Genomic DNA, 19,648 nt, shown 5'->3' on the forward strand with positions numbered 1-19,648 from the left:
TCCCTCCCCAAAAATTCAATTTTTGGGTTTTTTCCCCCCAAATTTAGGGGCGCGTTCCCAGTTTCCCCTCCCCCCACCCCTTACTGGGACGGGGTCACCCAGTTCCCCCAGCTCACCCCCTCCCCCACTCTGCCCTCCCCCCTCCCCCTCCCCCCTGCCCAGCTCTCCTGGGTGCTCCCCTCCCCCCACCCAGCGCTGGCCGCCCCTCCCCCGCTCCCCGCCGCCGCCCCTCCCCCGCTCCCAGTCCCGTACTGGTTCCCAGTCCCGGCTGTGTACTGGGAGGCCTCGCTGGCCGCGCCTCCCCCCCGACGCCGCCGCGGCCGCGGCGCCGGACGCCGCGTACTGGGCGGCGCTGGCCGCGTACTGGGCGGCGCTGGTGGCGTACTGGGAGGCGTCGCCGGCCCCGTACTGGGAGCTGTCGGCGCCGTACTGGGAGTACTGGGAGTACTGGGAGGCGAACTGGGCGTACTGGTACTGGTACTGGGCCGCCGCCGCCGTGCTGGTGCCGAACTGGGAGGAGCCGGCGCCGTACTGGGAGGAGCCGGTCCCGTACTGGGAGGAGCCCGTGCTGTACTGGGAGGAGCCCGAGCCGTACTGGGAGGACGCCGGGCTATACTGGGAGGAGGATGAGCTGTACTGGGAGGCGCCGGAGCCGTACTGGGAGTACTGGGCCATGCGGGCGGCCATGCTGGGCGTCATGGCGAAGGGGGAGGGGCTCCGCGGCGTGGCCCCGCCCCCTCCCAGCGAGGCCCCGCCCCTCCCGTGGTAGCAGCAGCCGCGGTGGCCGCAGGGGCTGATCCGATTGGCCGCCGCCATCGAGGCCACGCCCACGTTGCCGTGGAAACGGTGCATGCAAGCCCCGCCCCCCAGGCGGGCGGAGCAGCCCAGCCCCGCCCCCAGGTTGCCGTGGAAACGGTGCAGGCAGGCCCCGCCCCCTCCCAACCGAGGCCACGCCCCGCCGGTCACGCCCCCCCGCAGGAAGGGGGAGGAGGGGGAGCGGGGGCTCCACCCCCCGCGCGTGGGCGTGGCCAGGAAGGGCGTGGCCGCGCGCTGGAAAGAGGCGGAGCCTGGGCTGCGGGCAGCCAATAGGGGGAAGGGGCCCCCGCCCCGCCCGGCCACGCCCCGCCCGGCGGCGGCCAATGAGAGCAGCGATCCCGGGGGGCGGGACGAAGGCCTCAAGCCACGCCCCCCGCCCGGGGTGAGTGACAGCAGCGAGCCGGGGGGGCGGGGCAAGCCCGTGGCTCCGCCCACCGCCGTGGGTTTGAGCGACAGCAAGGGCGTGGCTGCGGTGGGCGTGGTCACGCCGGAAGTGGGCGTGGCCGTGGATTGGGTGGGCGTGGGCGTGTCTGAGGTGGGTGTGGCCGTGGTGGCCGCAGTGGGCGTGGCCGGGGCGGGCTCGGTGACAACGGGAGGGGGAGGGGACGACGCCACCGCCACCGCGGGGGGAGGGGCGGCCTCGGGCGCGGCCTCGGGTGCGGCCTCGGAGGAGGAGGAGGAGGAAGAGGAGGAGGAGGAAGAGGAGGAGGAGCTGGAGGAGGAAGAGGAGGAGGAGGAGGAAGAAGAGGAGGAGGAGGAGGAGGAGGAGGAGCTGGAGGAGGAGGAGGAGGAGGAGCTGGAGGAGGAGGGAGGGAGGAGGAAGAGCGGCGCCGCTTGCGCCGGGCGGGGACGACGACGGCGCCGGGGACGGGGACGGAGCCCTCGGCCGGGGGCGGCGCCGCGGTTGGCGCCGGGGGCCGCGTCCGGGGCGGCCGTGGCTGCGTCCGGGGTGGCCGCGGTGACGGCGGCGGGCGACGGCACTCGGGGACCTGCGGGGACACGGAGGGGTCAGGGAGGGTGGTGACACCCCGGGGGCACTGGGACACCCCTGGGGATACCCTGGGGACACTGGGATGGGGGTCGGTGACGTGCTGGGGACACTGGGACAACTTGGCGACACCTTGGAGGACACTGGGACAGGGGTAGGAGACACTTTGAGGACACGGAGACAGCCCTTGGGGACACTGGGACAGGGGTGGGTGACACCCTGGGGACACTGGGACAGGAATTGGTGACACCTTATGGACATGGACAGGAGGGTTGGTGACACCCTGGGGACACTAGGACACCGCTAGGGACACTGGGACACTCCTTGGGAACACCTAGGGGACACTGGGATGGGGGTGGGTGATACCCTGGGGACATGGACAGGGGGGTTGGTGACACCTTGGGGACACTGGCACAGTCCTTGGGGACATTGGGATGTGGGTGAGTGACACCTTGAGGACAGAGGGACACTTTGGTGACACCTTGGGGACACTGAGACACCTTGGGGATGCACTGGGGACACTGGGACAGGGGTGAGTGACACCTTGAGGACACTGGGACAGGGACTGGTGACACCTTGGTGACCCTGGGACACACCCTGGGGACATGGACAAGGAAATTGGTGACACCTTGGGGACGCTAGGACGCCACTAGGGACACTGGGACACTCCTTGCGGACACTGCGGTAGACTTGAGAAGACTGGGACGGGGTTGGTGACACCTTGGGAACACTAGGACACCTTGGGGACACACTGGGGACACTGAGACAAGGGTGGGTGACACATTGAGCACACTGGGACCCCCCTTGGGGACACTGGGACAGCCCTCGGGACATTGAAGGAGGTTGGTGACACCTTGGGGACAGGGACAGGGGAGTTGGTGACACCTTGGAGACACTGGGACGGGGTTGGTGACACCCTGGTGACACTGGGACACACCCTGGGGACACTGGGATGGGGGTGAGTGACAGGTTGGGGACACTGGGACACACCCTAGGGACACTGGGACAGGGTTGGCGACACCTTGGGGACACTGGGACACCCCTGGGAACACCTTGAGGACACTGGGACGACAGCCTTGGGGACATAGACAGGGGGATTGGTGCCACCTTGGGGACACTGGGACAGGGTTAGGGACACCTTGGGGACACTGGAACAGGGACTGGTGACACCTTGAGGACACTTGGACACTCCTTGGGGGACACTGGGACAAGGTTTGGTGACACCTTGGGGACACTGGGATGGGTTGCGGGTGCCACCTTGGGGACACCGTGACACACCCTGGGGACACTGGAGGGGTGGGCGGGGCCTTGGTGACCCCCGAGGGGACCCTTGGGGACATCGGGAGAGGTCACAGTGGATTTAAAGGGGCGTGGCCTCAGCAGGAGTGGGCTGGGCCTGGGGAGAGCTCAGCCAATCAGGAGAGTGGAGGGGCGTGCCTCAACCTGGGGGTGGAGCTTAAATCGGGGGCAGTTATTCCAGCCAATGGGAGCAGAGGGGGCGGGGTCTGATTTAGTGATTCCAGCCAATGGGAGCAGAGGGGCAGGGCCTCAGGGATTTCAGCCAATGGGAGTGCAGAGGGGGCAGGGCCTGATTTCAGCCAATGGGAGCAGAGGGGGCGGGGCCTCAAGGTTGGGATTTCAGCTAATGGGAACAGAGGGGTGGGGCCTCCGGGATTTCAGCCAATGGGATCAGAGGGGGCGGGACAAGGGCGGGATTTCAGCCAATGGGCGTGCAGGGGGCGGGGCCTTACCCGGTGGGCGGGGCCGGCGAGGGCGGCGCGGAGTCGGAAGAGCTGGAGCTGGAATCGGAGTCGGAGTCGGACGAGGAGGAGGAGGAGGAGGAAGAGGAGGACGAGGAGGACGACGACGACGAGGAGCTCTTGGGGACGGCGGCCGTACTGGGAGCACTGGGAGCACTGGGAGCGCTGGTGTCCATCGGGACGGCGTCGGTGCTGGTGGAACTGGGAGCTGCAGCCGTGGTGGTACTGGGAGCACTGGGAGCTGCAGCCACGACGGTACTGGTCATACTGGGAGCACTGGGAGCCGCAGCCATGGCGGTACTGGTCATACTGGGAGCACTGGGAGCTGCAGCCATGGCAGTACTGGGAGCACTGGGAGCGCTGGGAGCTGCAGCAACGGCGGTACTGGTCATACTGGGAGCACTGGGAGCTGCAGCCACAACGGTACTGGTCATACTGGGAGCACTGGGAGTTGCAGCCATGGCGGTACCGGTGGAACTGGGAGCACTGGGAGCTGCAGCCATGGTGATACTGGGAGCACTGGTGACACTGGGAGCCACAGCCATGGCTGTACTGGTGATACTGGGAGCACTGGTAGCACTGGGAACTGCAGCCATGATGGTACTGGTGATACTGGGAGCACTGGTGACACTGGGAACGCTCTGAGGTGCAGCACTGGTGATACTGGGAGCACTGGGAGCGCTCTGAGTCGCAGCACTGGTCATACTGGGAGCACTGGTGATACCGGGAGCTGCAGCCATGCCGGTACTGGTGATACTGGGAGCACTGGGAGCAGCGGCGTTGGTCGCACTGGTGACACTGGAGCCGCTCTGAGTCGCAGCACTGGTGATACTGGGAGCACTGGTGATACTGGGAGCCGCTGCCACACTGGTACTGGTGACACTGGGAGCCGCAGTCACGATGGTACTGGTGTTACTGGGAGCCGCAGTCGTGATGGTACTGGTGTTACTGGGAACACTGGGAATCGCAGTCATGACAGTACCGGTCTTACTGGGCGCACTGGGAGCTGAAACCACGATGGTACTGGTGTTACTGGTAGCACTGGGAACGCTCTGAGGTGCAGCACTGGTCATACTGGGAGCACTGGTTGTACTGGGAGCCGCGGCCACACTGGTACTGGTGATACTGGGAGCACTGGGAGCAGCACTGGGAGCAGCACTGGTCATACTGGTCGCACTGGTCACAGCTGGACTGGTCACACTGGGATGAACTGGACTGGTCACACTGCTCACAGCTGGACTGGTCATACTGGGATGAGCCGGACTGGTTGCACTGGGATGAACTGGACTGGTCATACTGGTGACACTGGGATGAGCCGGACTGGTCACACTGGTCACACTGGTCACAGCGCTGACCCTCTGGACACTGGTGGCACTGGTGACACTGGTGACACTCCCAGTCCCAGTCACACCGCTCAAACTGGGAGCACTGGTGACACTCCCAGTGCCAACCACGCCGCCCAAACTGGGAGCACTGGTGACACTCCCAGTCCCGGCCACGCCGGTGGCCCTGGCAGGACTGGTGGCACTGGTGACACTGGGAGCGGTGGCCTTGCCAGCACTGGTCAGACTGGGGGCACTGGTGGCCTTGGTGACGGCGGCGGCGTTGCTGGTGGCACTGGTGGCACCGCTCATACTGGTGTTACTGCTCATACTGGTGTTACTGGTCATACTGGTGGCCTTGGCGGCCATGGCGGTGGCCTTGGCGGTGGCGTCGGCGCTGGCGCGCAAGATGGCGGCGCCCAGGGGGCTGACCCCGGCGGGGACGGCCCTGGGGACACCGGGGGTGGCCTTGGGGACGCCAGGGGTGGCCGCGGTGACGCCGGGGGTGGCTTTGCTGTCGGTGACACCGGCGACGTTTGTCACCTTGCTGTCGGTCAGCGCCACCCCCACGGTGACGTTGGTGGCCTTGGCGGTTCCCACGGTGGCTTTAGGGACGGCCTTGACCTCGGGCGGCGCCTTGGTGACAACGCCACCGCCCTTGGGGACATCTTGATGGCGGCGCCTTGGTGCGCCGAGCCGCGCCGGGGTGGCCTTGGTGACAAGTGACACCGGTGGCAGCGCCGAGGCGGCCACGGGCCGAGGACGGCAGCGAGAGGCGCGCCGCCGGCAGCAATGTCCCCCAACGTCCCCAAGGTGCCACCTCCGCCGGCAGGGGACCGCGCCAGCGCCCGCGGCAGCCCCGGGGGTGGCGGGTGGCGGCGTCCCAAGGTCCCCAAGCGCGGTGACAGCCGGGGCCGGCGCCGGGGCGGCGCGGGGGGGATGGGGAGGGTTTGGGGTCGGGGGGCGGCGTTGGGGACGGTTTGGGGACAACGAGGGGGGCGGGTTTGGGGTCTGGGGGTGGCGGCGCCGGTTTGGGGACGTTCGGGGACACCGTGGTGGGCGGGGCAGGTTTGGGGTCAGGGGGTGGCGCTGCCGGGGATTTGGGGACGTTCGGGGACTTGGGCGGGGCCGGGGGTGTCACCTCCACCTTGGGGACGTTCGGGGACAGAGCCTTGGGGACGGGCGGGGACGGCGACGGCGGCGGCTTGGTGTCACCCGCGGTGGCTTTGGTGTCACCTGGGGTGGCTTTTGTGTCACCTGCGGGCACTCGGGTGCCATTCACAGCTGGTTTGGAGTCACTGGCGGCCATCTTGTTATCACTAGCAGCCATCTTGTTTTCACTGGCGGCCATTTTGTTTTCACTGGCGGCCATCTTGTTTTCACTGGCGGCCATCTTGTTGTCACCAGCAGCCATCTTGTTTTCACCAGCAGCCATCTTGTTTTCACCAGCAGCCATCTTGTTTTCACCAGTGGCCATTTTATTGTCACTGGCGGCCATCTTGTTTTCACCGGCGGCCATTTTATTGTCACTCGCCACCATTTTATTGTCACTGGCGGCCATCTTCTTGTCACTGCCAGCCATTTTGTTGTCACTTGCCACCATTTTGTTGTCGCTGGCGGCCATCTTGTTTTCACTGGCGGCCATCTTGTTGTCACTGCTCCCCGCCATCCCTGGGGACGTTTTGGTGGCCGCGGCCGCCGCCGTCCCCTCAGCCACCGCGGGTGGCTTCTCCTCACTCCCCGCCACCGTTGTCCCCTCGGGGGTGGCCCTGGTGGCCCCCTCGGCTCCTTTGGTGGCCCCCTCGGTGCCGGGCGGCGCCGGCTGCGGGGGGAGGGGCTGAGCCCCCCCCTATGGGGACCCACTTGGACGCCGCCGCCACCCCCGGTGTCACCCCCGGTGTCACCCCCCGCGGCGCCGCCGGGGGCAGCTCGGCCAGCGGGACCCACTTGGGCCGGGCGGGGACGGGGACGGGGGAGGGGACACCGGTGACAGCGGAGGGGGGCGGGGCTGAAATTTGAGGCGGGGGAGGGGTGGGGGACGGCCCGAGCGGGCGGGGTGGGGGAGGGGCTGTCGCTCCGCCCGCGCCGGCGCCGCGGCGACGCCGACCGCGACCGCGCCCTCGCCCGTTTCTTGGGCAGCGGCGACGACAGCGAGCGGCTCCGGCGGCCGCCGCGCCCGCGCGATTTTCCGGAAGATTCCGACCGGCTCCGGCGCGTCCCGCCCCGGCGGTGCCGGCGCCGGTCGGGTGACGGCGACAACGAGCGGGAGCGGCGCCGGGAGCGGGAGCGGCGCGGCGCGGAGCGGGAACGACGCCGGGAACGGGAGCGGCGCCGGGAGCGGGAACGGCGCCGGGAGCGCGAGCGGCGGATGGGCGACCGGGAACGCCGGATCGGGGATCTAGAACGGCGGATTGGTGATCTAGAACGCCGGATCGGCGAGCGGGAGCGGCGGATCGGTGAGCGGGAACGCCGGATCGGCGACCGGGAGCGACGCCGCGAGCGTGAACGCGACCGGGATCGCCCCCAACGCCGGGAGCGCGAGCGGCGCCGGGATCGGGATCGGCGGCGCGGGCGGGACCGGGAGCGGGACCGGGCCGAGCTGCTGGTGGTGTTGGCGGCGGCGCCGAGCGTCAGCGGCGCGGTGACCCCGGCCACGCCGGGCCAGCGCAGCGGGGAGGTGGCGTTGGGCGTCCAGAGCGGGGTGCGGGAGCGGGAGCGGCGCCGGGGCCGGGAGCGGGAGCGGCGCCGGGAGCGCGGCCGGGAGCGGGAGCGGTGCCGGGAGGCGCGGGGGCCGCGGCGCTGCCGGGAGCGGGAGCGGGATCGGGAGCGGGAACGGGAGCGGCGAAGGGAGGAGGAGGAAGGGGGAGGGGTGGGGGGAGGGGCGGCCGAGCGTTTTGGGGGGTGGGGGAGGGGGTGGGGGAGGGGGCGGGGCGCGGCGGGGAGGGCGGGGCCGGGGTGGGGGCGGGGCTCACGGGCGGCGGCGGCTCGGCGGGGACGCGGCCGGGGGACGGCGCCGGGGACGGCGCGAGCGGCTCCGGCTGCGGCTCCTGCTGCGAAATCGCCAAATAAATAAAAAATAAATCAGAATTTTGGGATGTTCGACGCCCCCTCCCCCTCGTGGTAACCCCAGGCCACGCCCCCTCCCCCGCAGGCCCCGCCCCCGGCGCTCACCTGCGGCGGGGGAGGGGCGGCGGCGGCAGGTGAGGCCGAAGGTGGCGCCGGCTCCTCTTCCTCGCGGCGCGGCGGCGGCGCCGGCGTCGGGGTCGGGGCCGTGGCGCTGCGGGACCTGCGGGGGCGGGGGAGGGGCGTGGGTGGGGGAGGGGCGGAGCTGGGGGGAGGGGTTTGATTGTTGATTGATTGGGGGTGGGGGAGGGGGCTCACCTGCTGCGGGAGGAGCCGGAGGAGGAGGAGGAGCCGGCCGGGGAGGAAGAGCGCTCGGGCTTCTGCGATTGGCTGGTGGATCTGCGGGGGAGGGGCCACACAGGTGAGGGGGGTGTGGCTTGGGGAAGGGGCGGGGCTTGGGAAAGGGGGCGGGGCCTCACCTCTTGCGTTTCTTCTCCTTGGCCTTGTGCTTGGCCTTGGGGCTGGGGGACCTGGGAGGAATGATGACATCAGCAGAGGCCACGCCCACGCTGTGGCCACGCCCATGTGGGCCACACCCACCGGAGGCCACGCCCACCCCGCCCCTCCCCCTTCCTTACCGGTGCTTTCGCTTCTTGGCCTCAGACTCCGACCTAAAATGAATTAAAAGGGGGCGGGGCTTAGTGGGGCCACGCCCCTTTATTGATGTGGCCACACCCCTTTTATTATACAGTATTTACTGCCTAATGGTAGTCAGACTCCTCATTTGCATAACCACACCCCTTCCTTTATAAGATGATTACACCCTGGTGGTGACATCCAGTTCATTTGCATAACCACACCCCTCTCATTATAAAGGATTTTTAGACCCCTAGTGGCCAGGTCCCCCTCATTTGCATAACCACACCCCTTTCTTGTCAACGTAAGTCATAGCTCCTAGTAGCCAGACACCTCTCATTTGCATAACCACGCCCCCTTCGTTACTAGGAAAGCGATGCCTTTTAATAGCCGAGACCCTCATTTGCATAACCACACCCCTCTTATTTTTAAGTAAATAATCATAACCAGACATTTCTCATTTGCATAATCCCGCCCACTCTATTACTACAAAGGTGAGGCCCTCAAGTGGCTACAACCCTCATTTGCATAACCCCACCCCTTTAAAATAAACTATGTCCTTACATGGTCATGCCCCTTCATTTGCATAACCACACCCCTTTTACTAAGTACTTGCTGCCCCCTAGTGGCCAGACTCTTCATTTGCATAACCACGCCCCCTTTGCGATAAGGTGATGGGGGCTTAAAGCCACGCCCCTTCATTTGCATAACCACACCCATCTTCTTAAAGATTTGCTGCCCCCTAGTGGCCAGCTGTCTCATTTGCATAACCACGCCCCCGTGGTATATGGGACTCTGAATTGGGTTTTTTTGCCCGCCCCCTCATTTGCATACCCTGGCCCCGCCCCCTCTCACCTGTGTTTCTTCTTCTTGCTCTTCTTCCTCTCCCCGGAGCGGCTGGCGGACCTGGGACCCAAAATCCCCCAAATTTCACCCAAAAATGCCCAGAATTTTAACTGGAAAATTCCCAAAAAATCCCTCAAATTTAACCCAAAAATTCACAAATTTTAACTGGATAATTCCCCAAAATCCTCCAAATTTCACCCAAAATTTGCAAATTTTTAACAAGAAAATTTCCCCAAAATCTCCCAAATTACACCCAAAAATCCCCAAAAAGTTAAGTGGAAAATTCCCAAATTACACCCAAAAATTCCTAGAATTTTTAAGTGGAAAATTCCCCCAAAATCCCCAAAATTTCACCCAAAAATCCCCAAAATTTTAACACGGAAATTGCCCAAAATCCCAAAATTTCACCCCAAGATCCCCAAAATTTCACCCCAAAATCCCCAAATTTCAACTGGAAAAATTCCCCAAAATCCCAAAAATCCCCCCAAAAAAACCTCAAAAAATTTCCCAAAACATTCCCCCCAAATTTCCCAAAATCCCCTAAATTCCCTCCAAAAAATCACCCAAATCCCTCTCAAAATTAAAAAAAAAATACCCCAAAATTCTTTAAAGAATTCTCCAAAAATCCCCCAAATTCCCCCAAAAATTTCCCCAAAAATTCCCCAAAATTAAAAAAAACCACAAAAAAAACCCCCAAAAAAATCACCCAAAATTCCAAAAATCCCCCCAAAAATCTTCAAAAAATTTCCCAAAAATCCCAAAAAAACCCCAAAAATCCTCAAATAATTTCCCAAAAATCCCCTAAATCCCCCCAAAATTTTTCCCCCAAAATCCCAAAAAAATTCTCAAAACATCCCCCCCAAAATTTTCCCAAAATTCAAAAAAATCCCCAAATATCACTCCAAAAATGTCAAAAAAATTCCCAAAAATTCCGCAAAAAAATCCTAAAAATCCCCAAATTTTCCCCAAAATCCCAAAATTTGCAGAATTCCCCCCAAAATTTCCTCAAAATTCTCTGACCTGCCCCGATCTTTCTTCTTCTTCTTTTTCTTCTGCTTGGGGGAGGGCGAGCGGGAGCTCGACGGCTCAGCCACGGCGCTGGGGGAGAAAAAATTTGGGGATTTAGGGAAATTTTTGGAAATTTAGGATTTTTTTGAGGATTTTTGGGGAATTTTTGGGGATTTTTTGGTGAATTTTGGGATTTTTTGGGGGATTTTTGGGGAATTTTTGGGGATTTTTTGGGGATTTTTTGGGGAATTTTTGGGGAATTTCTGGTGGATTTCTGGGAGATTTTTGAGAAGGTTTTTGGAGAAATTTTGGGGAATTTTTGGGGATTTTTGGGGATTTTTTGGGAATTTTTTTGGATTTTTGGGGATTTTCTGGGGATTTTTTGGGGAATTTTTTGGGAATTTTTTAGATGATTATTTTGGATATATTACGGATTTTTTTGGGATATTTTGGGGATTTTTAAGGAATTGTTTGGGATTTTTTGGGGGATTTTTGGGGATTTTTTGGGGATTTTTTTTGAATTTATTAGGGATTTTTTGGCATTTTTTGGGGATTTTTTAAGAATTGTTTGGGATTTTTGGGGGATTTTTTGAGGAATTTTTGAGATATTTTTAGGATTTTTTGGGGATTTTAGGGGGATTTTTGGGGATTTTTTGAGGGATTTTTTGGGATTTTTTGGGGGATTTTTTGGGGATTTTTTGGGAATTTTTTTAGAATTTTTTGGGGAATTTTCGTGGATTTTTTAGGGGTTTTTTTGTCTGATTTTGGGGATTTTTGGGGTCCCTGGTTCTGTTTTTGGGACCTCTGGATATTTTTTGGGTACTTGGGACATTTTTGAGAGGGTTTGGGGAGATTTTTGGGGAACTCATGGCGGGATTTCGGGGCTGATTTTGGGGCTGTTTTTATGATTTTAGGGTCGATTTTTTTCGGGATTTTTTTATTTTTTGGGGTTTTTTTGGGTCTGATTTTTGAAGTTTTTGGGATTTTTGGGGTCCCTGGTTCTGTTTTTGGGATCTCTGGGTATTTTCTCTGGGTATTTTTTGGGATACCTGGGGGAGTTTTGGGGGATTTTTGGGGAACTGAGGGCAGGATTTTGGGGCCGCTTTGGCTGATTTTAGCACCTTTTTCTTCGGGATTTTTTTTGGTTTTGGGGTTTTTTTGGGTCTGATTTTGGGGTTTTTGGGGTCCCTGAATTCATTTTTGGGATTTTTGGGTACCTGGGAGGCTCAGGAGGTTCTGGGGGCGCCTCTTTCCCCTCCTTGCCCCTCCTGCCGGGGTCGAAGGCGCTCCCGTCCACGTAGGCGTCGCTGATGCCGAACGCCGCGCGCAGCCGCTCGTTCTTGCGCTCGTTGGCCTCGGCCAGCTGGTGCGTCTCCGTGGCCCTAATCAACATTAATTAACTAATTAATTCATTCATTAATTAAGGGAGGGGGTAAGGGGGGGGGTAAAGAGTGGAATGGACACAAAAATCCCCAAAAAATTTGGATTTTCTGCTCTTATTGAGCTCTAAAAGTGTCACAGAAACCAAAAAAACCTCACTTAAATTCACCCTAATTAACACAAATTAATTAGTAAGGAATACTTAATGACGAGAGGTGTTAATGAATCTAAAACCACCCAAAATTCTTATTTTTACCCCCCAAAAAAATTCATTTTTTTCCACCAAAATTTCAGATTTTCTGTTCTTACAGAACTCTAAAAGTGTCAGATGAACCAAAAAAATCTCATTTAAATTTAACCTAATTAAGAGAAATTAATTAGTGAGGATTAATTAATGACAAAAGGTTTTAATGAATCTAAAACCATCCAAAATTCTCATTTTTACCCCAAAAAACTTCATTTTTTTCCCAAAAATTTTGGATTTTCTCCCCTTATTGAGCTCAGAACAGCCCCAAAAATCTCATTTTAATTTGCCTTAATTAACAAAAATTAATTAGTGAAGATTAATTAATGACAAGAGGTGTTAATCAATCTAAAACCACCCAAAATTCTTATTTTTACCCCCCCAAAAAAATTCATTTTTCCCCCAAAATTTCTGATTTTCTCCCCTTATTGAGCTCAGAACAGCCCCAAAAATCTCATTTTAATTTGCCCTAATTAACAGAAATTAATTAGTGAGGATTAATTAATGAGGGGAGGTATTAATGAACCTAAAAACACCCAAAATTTCGATTCTCCCCCAAAATTCCCATTTTTTTCCCCAAAAATTTTGGATTTTCTGCTCTTATTGAGCTCAGAACAACCCCAAAAATCTCAATTAAATTTACCCTAATTAACAAAAATTAATTACAGTAATTTCACCATTACAAGCGGCGCCATTTTGACCCAAATTTTGCAGCTAAAATGTGAAAAAAGTTCAGAAATTTACCAACCCCGGAAGTGTGCGTTATAGCCCGGTGTCCTTATATGGACAGAGTTGGGAATTTACCAACCCCGGAAGTGTGCGTTATAGCCCGGTTGTGTCCTTATATGGACAGAGTTGGGAATTTACCAACCCCGGAAGTGTGCGTTATAGCCCGGTGTGTCCTTATATGGACAAAGTTGGGAATTTACCAACCCCGGAAGTGTGCGTTTATAGCCCGGTGTGTCCTTATATGGGCAAAGTTGGGAATTTACCAACCCCGGAAGTGTGCGTTATAGTCCGGTGTGTCCTTATATGGACAAAGCTGGGAATTTACCAACCCGGAAGTGCCTTAGAGTCCGGTGTGTCCTTATATGGGCAAAGCTGGAAATTTACCAACCCCGGAAGTGTGCGTTATAGCCCGGTGTGTCCTTATATGGACAGAGCTGGGAATTTTCCAACCCCGGGTGCTGCTTGTAATCATGAAATTACTGTGACCCAGCCCCTAATTAGGGGTAATTAATTAGGTTAATTAGTGCACCCACGTGGGTTTGTGCTCGGGCTCCCCCGGGCCCTCGTCCTTCTCCAGCAGCATCGTGCGGAACGTGGCCACCTTGGCCTCGATCTCCTCGGCTGAGTAGCTGCAAAAAAATAAATAGGGAGGGGTTAAAATTGGGGAGGGGGCGCTGAGGGGGAAATTTGGGGGGGTTTTTGGGGGGATTTAACAGAATTTTTGGGTTTTTTTTGGGAAAAATTTATGGTTTTTTGGGGAAATTTTGGGAAATTTTAAAGAGAATTTGGGATTTTTTGGGGGAGGGTTAAAAGGGAATGGGGGTCAGGGGAGACCCCAAAATTGGGGAGGGGGAGCACAAAATTGGGGAGGGGTCATTGGGGAGAAAATTTCTGGGGGGGTTGAGGGAATTTTGGCGGGATTTCGGGAATTTTTTGTGTTTTTCCCACATTTTTGGGCCTTTTTTCTCCTTTATTTTGACAAGTCTTTTCTCATTTTCCCTCCCATTTTTCCCCATTTTTGGGCCACTTTTTCTCCATTTTTTTCAGATTCTCCCCCATTTTTGGGCCATTTCTCCCCATTTTAGGTCAGACTTTTTAATTTTTTTCATCCCTGCTCCTCCATGAGCTCAGCCAGCTCCAGCCATTTCAGACACATTTTTATCTAATTTTAGTCTCATTTTATCTCATTTTTATCTAATTTTTCCCCCATTTTTTGCTGGTTTTTCCCCATTTTGGGCCATTTTATGTCAGTTTATAATTATAATTTCTCACCCCTGCTCCTCCATGAGCTCAGCCAGCTCCAGGCATTTCAGACCCATTTCAGACCCATTTTTATCTCATTTTAATCTCATTTTTGATGCGATTTTCCCCATTTTGGACCATTTTAGCTCACTTTTTCCCCATTTATTTCCAGTTTTCATTTATAATTTCTCACCCCTGCTCCTCCATGAGCTCAGCCAGCTCCAGCCATTTCAGACCCATTTTTTTCTCATTTTAATCACATTTTTGGGTCAGTTTTTCCCCATTTTATGACAATTTACATTAATTATTTCTCACCCCTGCTCCTCCATGAGCTCAGCCAGCTCCAGCCATTTCAGACCCAATTTTATCTCATTTTTATCTCATTTTATATGAGATTTTTTTTATTTTCTCTCACCCCTGCTCCTCCATGAGCTCACCCAACTCCAGCCATTTCACACCCATTTTTATCTCATTTTTATCTCATTTCTCTGCCATTTTTGGGCCCTTTTTCCCCATTTTTGGGCCGTTTTTCCCCATTTTTTCCCATTTAATGTCATTTTTTCCCCATTTTTGCTCACCCCTGCTCCTCCACGAGCTCAGCCAGCTCCAGCCATTTCACACCCATTTTACCTCATTTTTATCTCATTTTATGTCACTTTTATGTCATTTTTATCTCATTTTTAATGCGATTTTCCCCATTTTTGGGCCATTTCTCTCAATTTTATACCAGATTTTAAAACTTTTTTCTCACCCCTGCTCCTCCATGAGCTCAGCCAGCTCCAGGCATTTCAGCTCCACCCTCCTCTTGCGCTGGTGGTCGAGGATGTCGGGGTTGGGTTTCTTGGCCAGGGCGGCCTCGAGGCGCCGCAGCTCCTCCTGCCCGGGGGGGGGGTCCCCGCCCGCCCCCCCCTTCTTGGGCCGCAGGGCCGAGAGGTTGCGCTGGACGTAGCCGTTGGTGCCGGAGCCCCGCGGCGTGGGCAGCCCGATGCCATTGTACATCCCGGCTGAGAGGGGGGGGTCAGGGGCCCCAAAATCCCACCCAGAGTGTCCCCTGAACCTCCCCAAAAATCCCTGAAAAAATCCCATTTGTATAGCCCAAGATATTCCCAAAATTCCCATTTTTATAACCCAAAAATCTGATTTTTATAGACCGAGCGCAGCCCGATGCCATTGTACATCCCGGCTGAGAGGGGGGGGTCAGGGGCCCCCATAATCCCCCAAAATCCCACCCTAAATAGCCCCCAATCCCTTAAAAAATCCCTGAAATATTCCATTTTTATAGCCCAAGATATCCCCAAAAAATCCCCAAAAATCCCCAAAAATCCCCAGAAAATCCCAAAAATCCCAAAAAAATCCTAAAAAAACCAAAAATAAATCCCCAAAAAAATCCCAATAAATCCCAAAAATCTCCCAATAAATCCCCAAAAAATCCAAAATACTCCCAAAAAATCCCAATAAATCCCCAAAAAATCCTAAAAAAATCAAAAATTAATCCCCAAAAAAATCCCAAAAATCCCCAAAAAAAATCCCAAAAAATCCCCAAAAAAATCCCAAAAAATCCCAATAAATCCCAATAAAATCTACAAAAAATCAAAAAATAATCCTAAAAAAAATCCTGCAAAAATCCCATTTGTATAGCCCAAGATATTCCCAAAATTCCCATTTTTATAACCCAAAAATCCAATTTTTTATAGACCATCCCCAGCCCAATGCCATTGTACATCCCGGCTTGAGAGGGGGGGTCAGGGAGGGGCCCCATAATCCCCCAAAATCCCACCCTAAATATGCCCCCAATCCCTTAAAAAATCCCTGAAAAAATTCCATTTTTATAGCCCAAGACTATCCCAAAAAATCCCCCAAAAATCCCCAAAAATCCCCAGAAAATCCCAATAAATCCCAAAAAAACCCTAAAAAACCCAAAATAAATCCCCCAAAAAATCCCATAAATCCCAAAAATCTCCCAATAAATCCCCCAAAAAATCCCAAAATACTCCCAAAAAATCCCAATAAATCCCCAAAAAAATCCTAAAAAAATCAAAAATTAATCCCAAAAAAATCCCAAAAAATCCCCAAAAAAATCCAAAAAATCCCAATAAATCCCAATAAAATCACAAAAAATCAAAAAATAATCCTAAAAAAAATCCTGCAAAAATCCCATTTGTATAGCCCAAGATATTCCCAAAATTCCCGTTTTATAACCCAAAATCTGATTTTTATAGACCGTCCCAGCCCGATGCCATTGTACATCCCGGCTGAGAGGGGGGGTCAGGGGCCCCAAAATCCCCCCAGATACACCCCCAAATATCCCCTGAATCCCCTAAAAAATCCCCGAAAAAATCCCATTTTTATAACTCAAAATACTCCCAAAAAATCCCCAAAAAATCCCATTTTTATAACCCAAATTATTCCCAAAATATCCTGAAAAATCCCTAAACAATCCCTTTTCTATAACCCAAAAATGCCCAAAATCCCATTTCTATAACCCAGAAAATCCCCAAATATCAAAAGCCCTCATTTCTATAGCCTAAACTTTCAAAAAAATCCCCAAAAATTCCCATTTTATAGGCCAAAAAATCCCCAGTAAATCTGCAAAATAATCCCAATAAACCCCCTAAAAATCCTAAAAAATAAAAATAAATCCCCCAAAAAAATAAAAAAAATCCCAAGAAATCCAAAAAAAATCCCAATAAACCCAAAAAATCCCCAAAAAAATCCCCAAAAATCCTTGAAAAAATCCAAAAAAATACCAATAAAATCCCAAAACACCAAAGAAAATCCCCAAAAATCCAATAAATCCCAATTAAAAAATCCAAAAATCCCCAATAAATCCCCAAAAAATCCAATAAAACCCCAACACCCCCAAAATCCCAATAAAATCAAAAAAATCCCAAAAAAAATTCACAAAAAACCCAATAATCCCAAAAAATTTCCAATAAATCCAAAAAAAAAGCCCAAAAAAATCCCAATAAATCCCAAAAATTTCCCAATAAATCCCCAAAAAATTCCAACAACTCCAAAAAATCTCCCAATAAATCCCAAAAAAATCCCATTTGTACACCCCAAAAAATCCTGTTCCTACAGCCCCAAGTCCCTTAAAAACAACCCCAAAATATCAAAAAAAATCCCATTTCTATAACCCAAATATCCCCAAAAAATCCCAAAAAAAATCCCTAAAAAAATATCAATCTTACAACCCAAAATATCCCCAAAAAAATCCTGTTTCCTATAGCCCCAAATGACCCCAAAATATCCAAAAAAATCCTTTATTTTCTACAGCCCCAAAATATTCCAAAACAAACTCCAAAATTTTAAATTCCAAATTCCCATTTTCCTTCAAAAAATCCAAATTTTTCTTCAAAAAATTCTGATTTTAAAACCCAAAATTCCGGTTTTCTCCTCAAAATTCCCAATTTTTCCCCTCACAAAAATCTCAATGTTCCCCTCAAAAAAAGTCCCAAAAATTCCCATTTTCCCCCTCATAAAAATCCCAAAAAATCCCAATTTTCCCCTCAAAAAAATCCCAAATTTCCATATTTACACCTCAAAAAAAATCCCAAAAATCCCAATTTTTCCCCTCACAAAAGTCTTAAAAATCCTCATTGTACCTCACAAAAAATTCCAAAAATCTCAACTTTCCCCTCACAAAAATCTCAATTTTCCCCTCATAAAAATTAAAAAATCTCCTCATAAAAATCCCAAAATTCCCAATTTCCCCCTCAAAAAAATCCCCAAAATTTCCCTCATTAAAATTCCAAAAATCCCAATTTTCCCTCACAAAAACCCCAAATCCTCATTTTCCCCTCATAAAAATCCCCATTTTTAACCCCAAAAAAACCCCAAAATCTCAATTTTTCCCACACAAAAATCAAAAAAATTCCCAATTTTCCCCTCAAAAAAATCCCAAAATCCCCATTTTCCCCTCACAAAAATCTCAATTTCCTCCTCACAAAAATCACAATTTTCCCCTCACAAAATCCCAAAAAATCTCAATTTTCCCCTCACAAAAATCCCCAAAAATTCCCATTTTTCCCTCACAAAAATCTCAATTTTCCCCTCAAAAAAATCCCAAAAATTCCCAATTTCCCCTCATAAAAATTCCAACAATCCTCATTTTCCCCACACAAAAATCCCAATAATTCCAATTTTTCCCTCACAAAAATCCCATTTTAACCCCAAAAAAAACCCAAATCCCGCTTTTTTCCCCCACAAACCAAAACCTCAATCCCCAAACTTTCTTTTCCCCGAAAAATCCAAATTTTCACCCAAAATTTCCCTTTTTTTCCCTCACAACCTTTCCCCCTCACAACTCAACCCCTCAAAAAAAAAAATTTAAATTATTTCCGCTTCCCCCGCAACTCCTTTTTCACCCCAAACTTCCTTTTTAACCCGAAACTTTTTTATTTTTAACTTTTTTTCCCTCCAAAATTTCATTTTTAACCCAAATTCCCTCACCCCCAACCCCTCATTTTTCCCCTCACGCCGCCATTTTACCCCCAAAATTCCCATTTTTTACCCCTAAAAATTCGCAATTTTTACCCCTAAAATCCGAATTTTTTCACCCCAAAATCCACATTTTCCCCCAAAACCCTCATTTTCCTCCCCATCCCCACCCGCACTCCCCCTTTTTCCCCTCACAAATTTTTTATTTTTCCCCAATTTTTCATTTTTCACCCCAAATTTGATTTTTTTTTTCCCTTCCCCCCTCACGCTCCCGCCAAGGCCGCGCAGGCCTCGCCCCCCCCACCCCGCGCTCCATCCCCCCCAAACCCAATTCCGCCATCACCCCGCGACTCCCCCGCCCCCTCACCTGCTCCTCTATCGCCGACAGCTCCGCTCTATCGCGACAGACCCCTCACGATTCGCGGTGCGGCCTCGCAGCCGACGCTGAGGCGACGCCACGCGCGCCCTCCTCCACTTCCGCTCGGGGAGCGGCGCATGCGCGGCCGCGGGGGATGATGGGGCTCGTAGTCCCGTAGCTCCGCCCCTTCCGTTTGCGGCAGCGCGCGTGGACTGCGATTCCCAGCACACACAGCGGGCGCCGCCATCTTCTCTCCTCCCCGCCGCGGTGCGCGCTGGGAGTTGTAGTCGCTCCGCGGTTACGCGCGCTGTTTGGTAATTAGGCTGGACTACGACTCCCGGCGTGCACCGCGCGCGGCCGCCATCTTGTGACAGCGCGGCGCGGCGCGCTGCGCGGGGTCCTCCAAACCGCAAGGGGGCGCCACGCACCCGCTTAAAAAAAATTGAATTTTGGGGTTTTTTTTTTAAGATAAAAACGTGGAATTGGGCGTTTCCCAAAAAGGGGCGGGGGTTGCTATGGAGGGGAGGGGCTGAGCGAGGGTTTTTTGTGAAGAGGGCGAAATTTGGGGGGGATTTGTCCCGAAAATGGGGGGGGGGGGGGCGGAAAGGAATTTTCATTAAAAAAGCAAAATTAAGGATTTGTTCGGTATAAATATTAAATTTCGGGATTTTCCCCCATAAACGGCGGGATTTGGATGTTGTCTGGTGGACGCCCGAGTTGGGCATAGAGGTTTCGATAAAAAGTTAAAATTTGGTGAAAAAGCAAAAAACAATGGTTAAAAACCTAAAATTTGGTTTAAAAAGCCAAATTTTGGTT

The 19,648-nt window shown here is 53.4% G+C and overlaps 1 protein-coding gene across 1 annotated transcript; it reads right to left on the reverse strand.

Annotated features, from left to right (window-relative positions):
• Window positions 1-3,550: 3,550 nt before the first annotated feature.
• SRRM2 (serine/arginine repetitive matrix 2) lies at window positions 3,551-18,972 on the reverse strand. Its single transcript, XM_033084524.1, has 15 exons — window positions 18,842-18,972; window positions 14,786-15,038; window positions 13,326-13,421; window positions 11,657-11,821; window positions 10,452-10,529; window positions 9,441-9,491; window positions 8,588-8,620; window positions 8,429-8,479; window positions 8,268-8,348; window positions 8,058-8,172; window positions 6,750-7,685; window positions 6,028-6,708; window positions 5,089-5,897; window positions 4,037-4,452; window positions 3,551-3,793 (listed from the first exon to the last, which is right to left on the reverse strand). The coding sequence occupies exons 2-15, from the start codon at window positions 15,031-15,033 to the stop codon at window positions 3,552-3,554; spliced, it is 4,002 nt and encodes a 1,333-aa protein (XP_032940415.1). The 5' UTR covers window positions 15,034-15,038; window positions 18,842-18,972; the 3' UTR covers window position 3,551.
• Between the last annotated feature and the right edge of the window lie 676 nt (window positions 18,973-19,648).

Source organism: Catharus ustulatus, chromosome 40 (genome assembly GCF_009819885.2).
Source record: "Catharus ustulatus isolate bCatUst1 chromosome 40, bCatUst1.pri.v2, whole genome shotgun sequence".
Classification (NCBI taxonomy): Eukaryota; Metazoa; Chordata; class Aves; order Passeriformes; family Turdidae; genus Catharus; species Catharus ustulatus.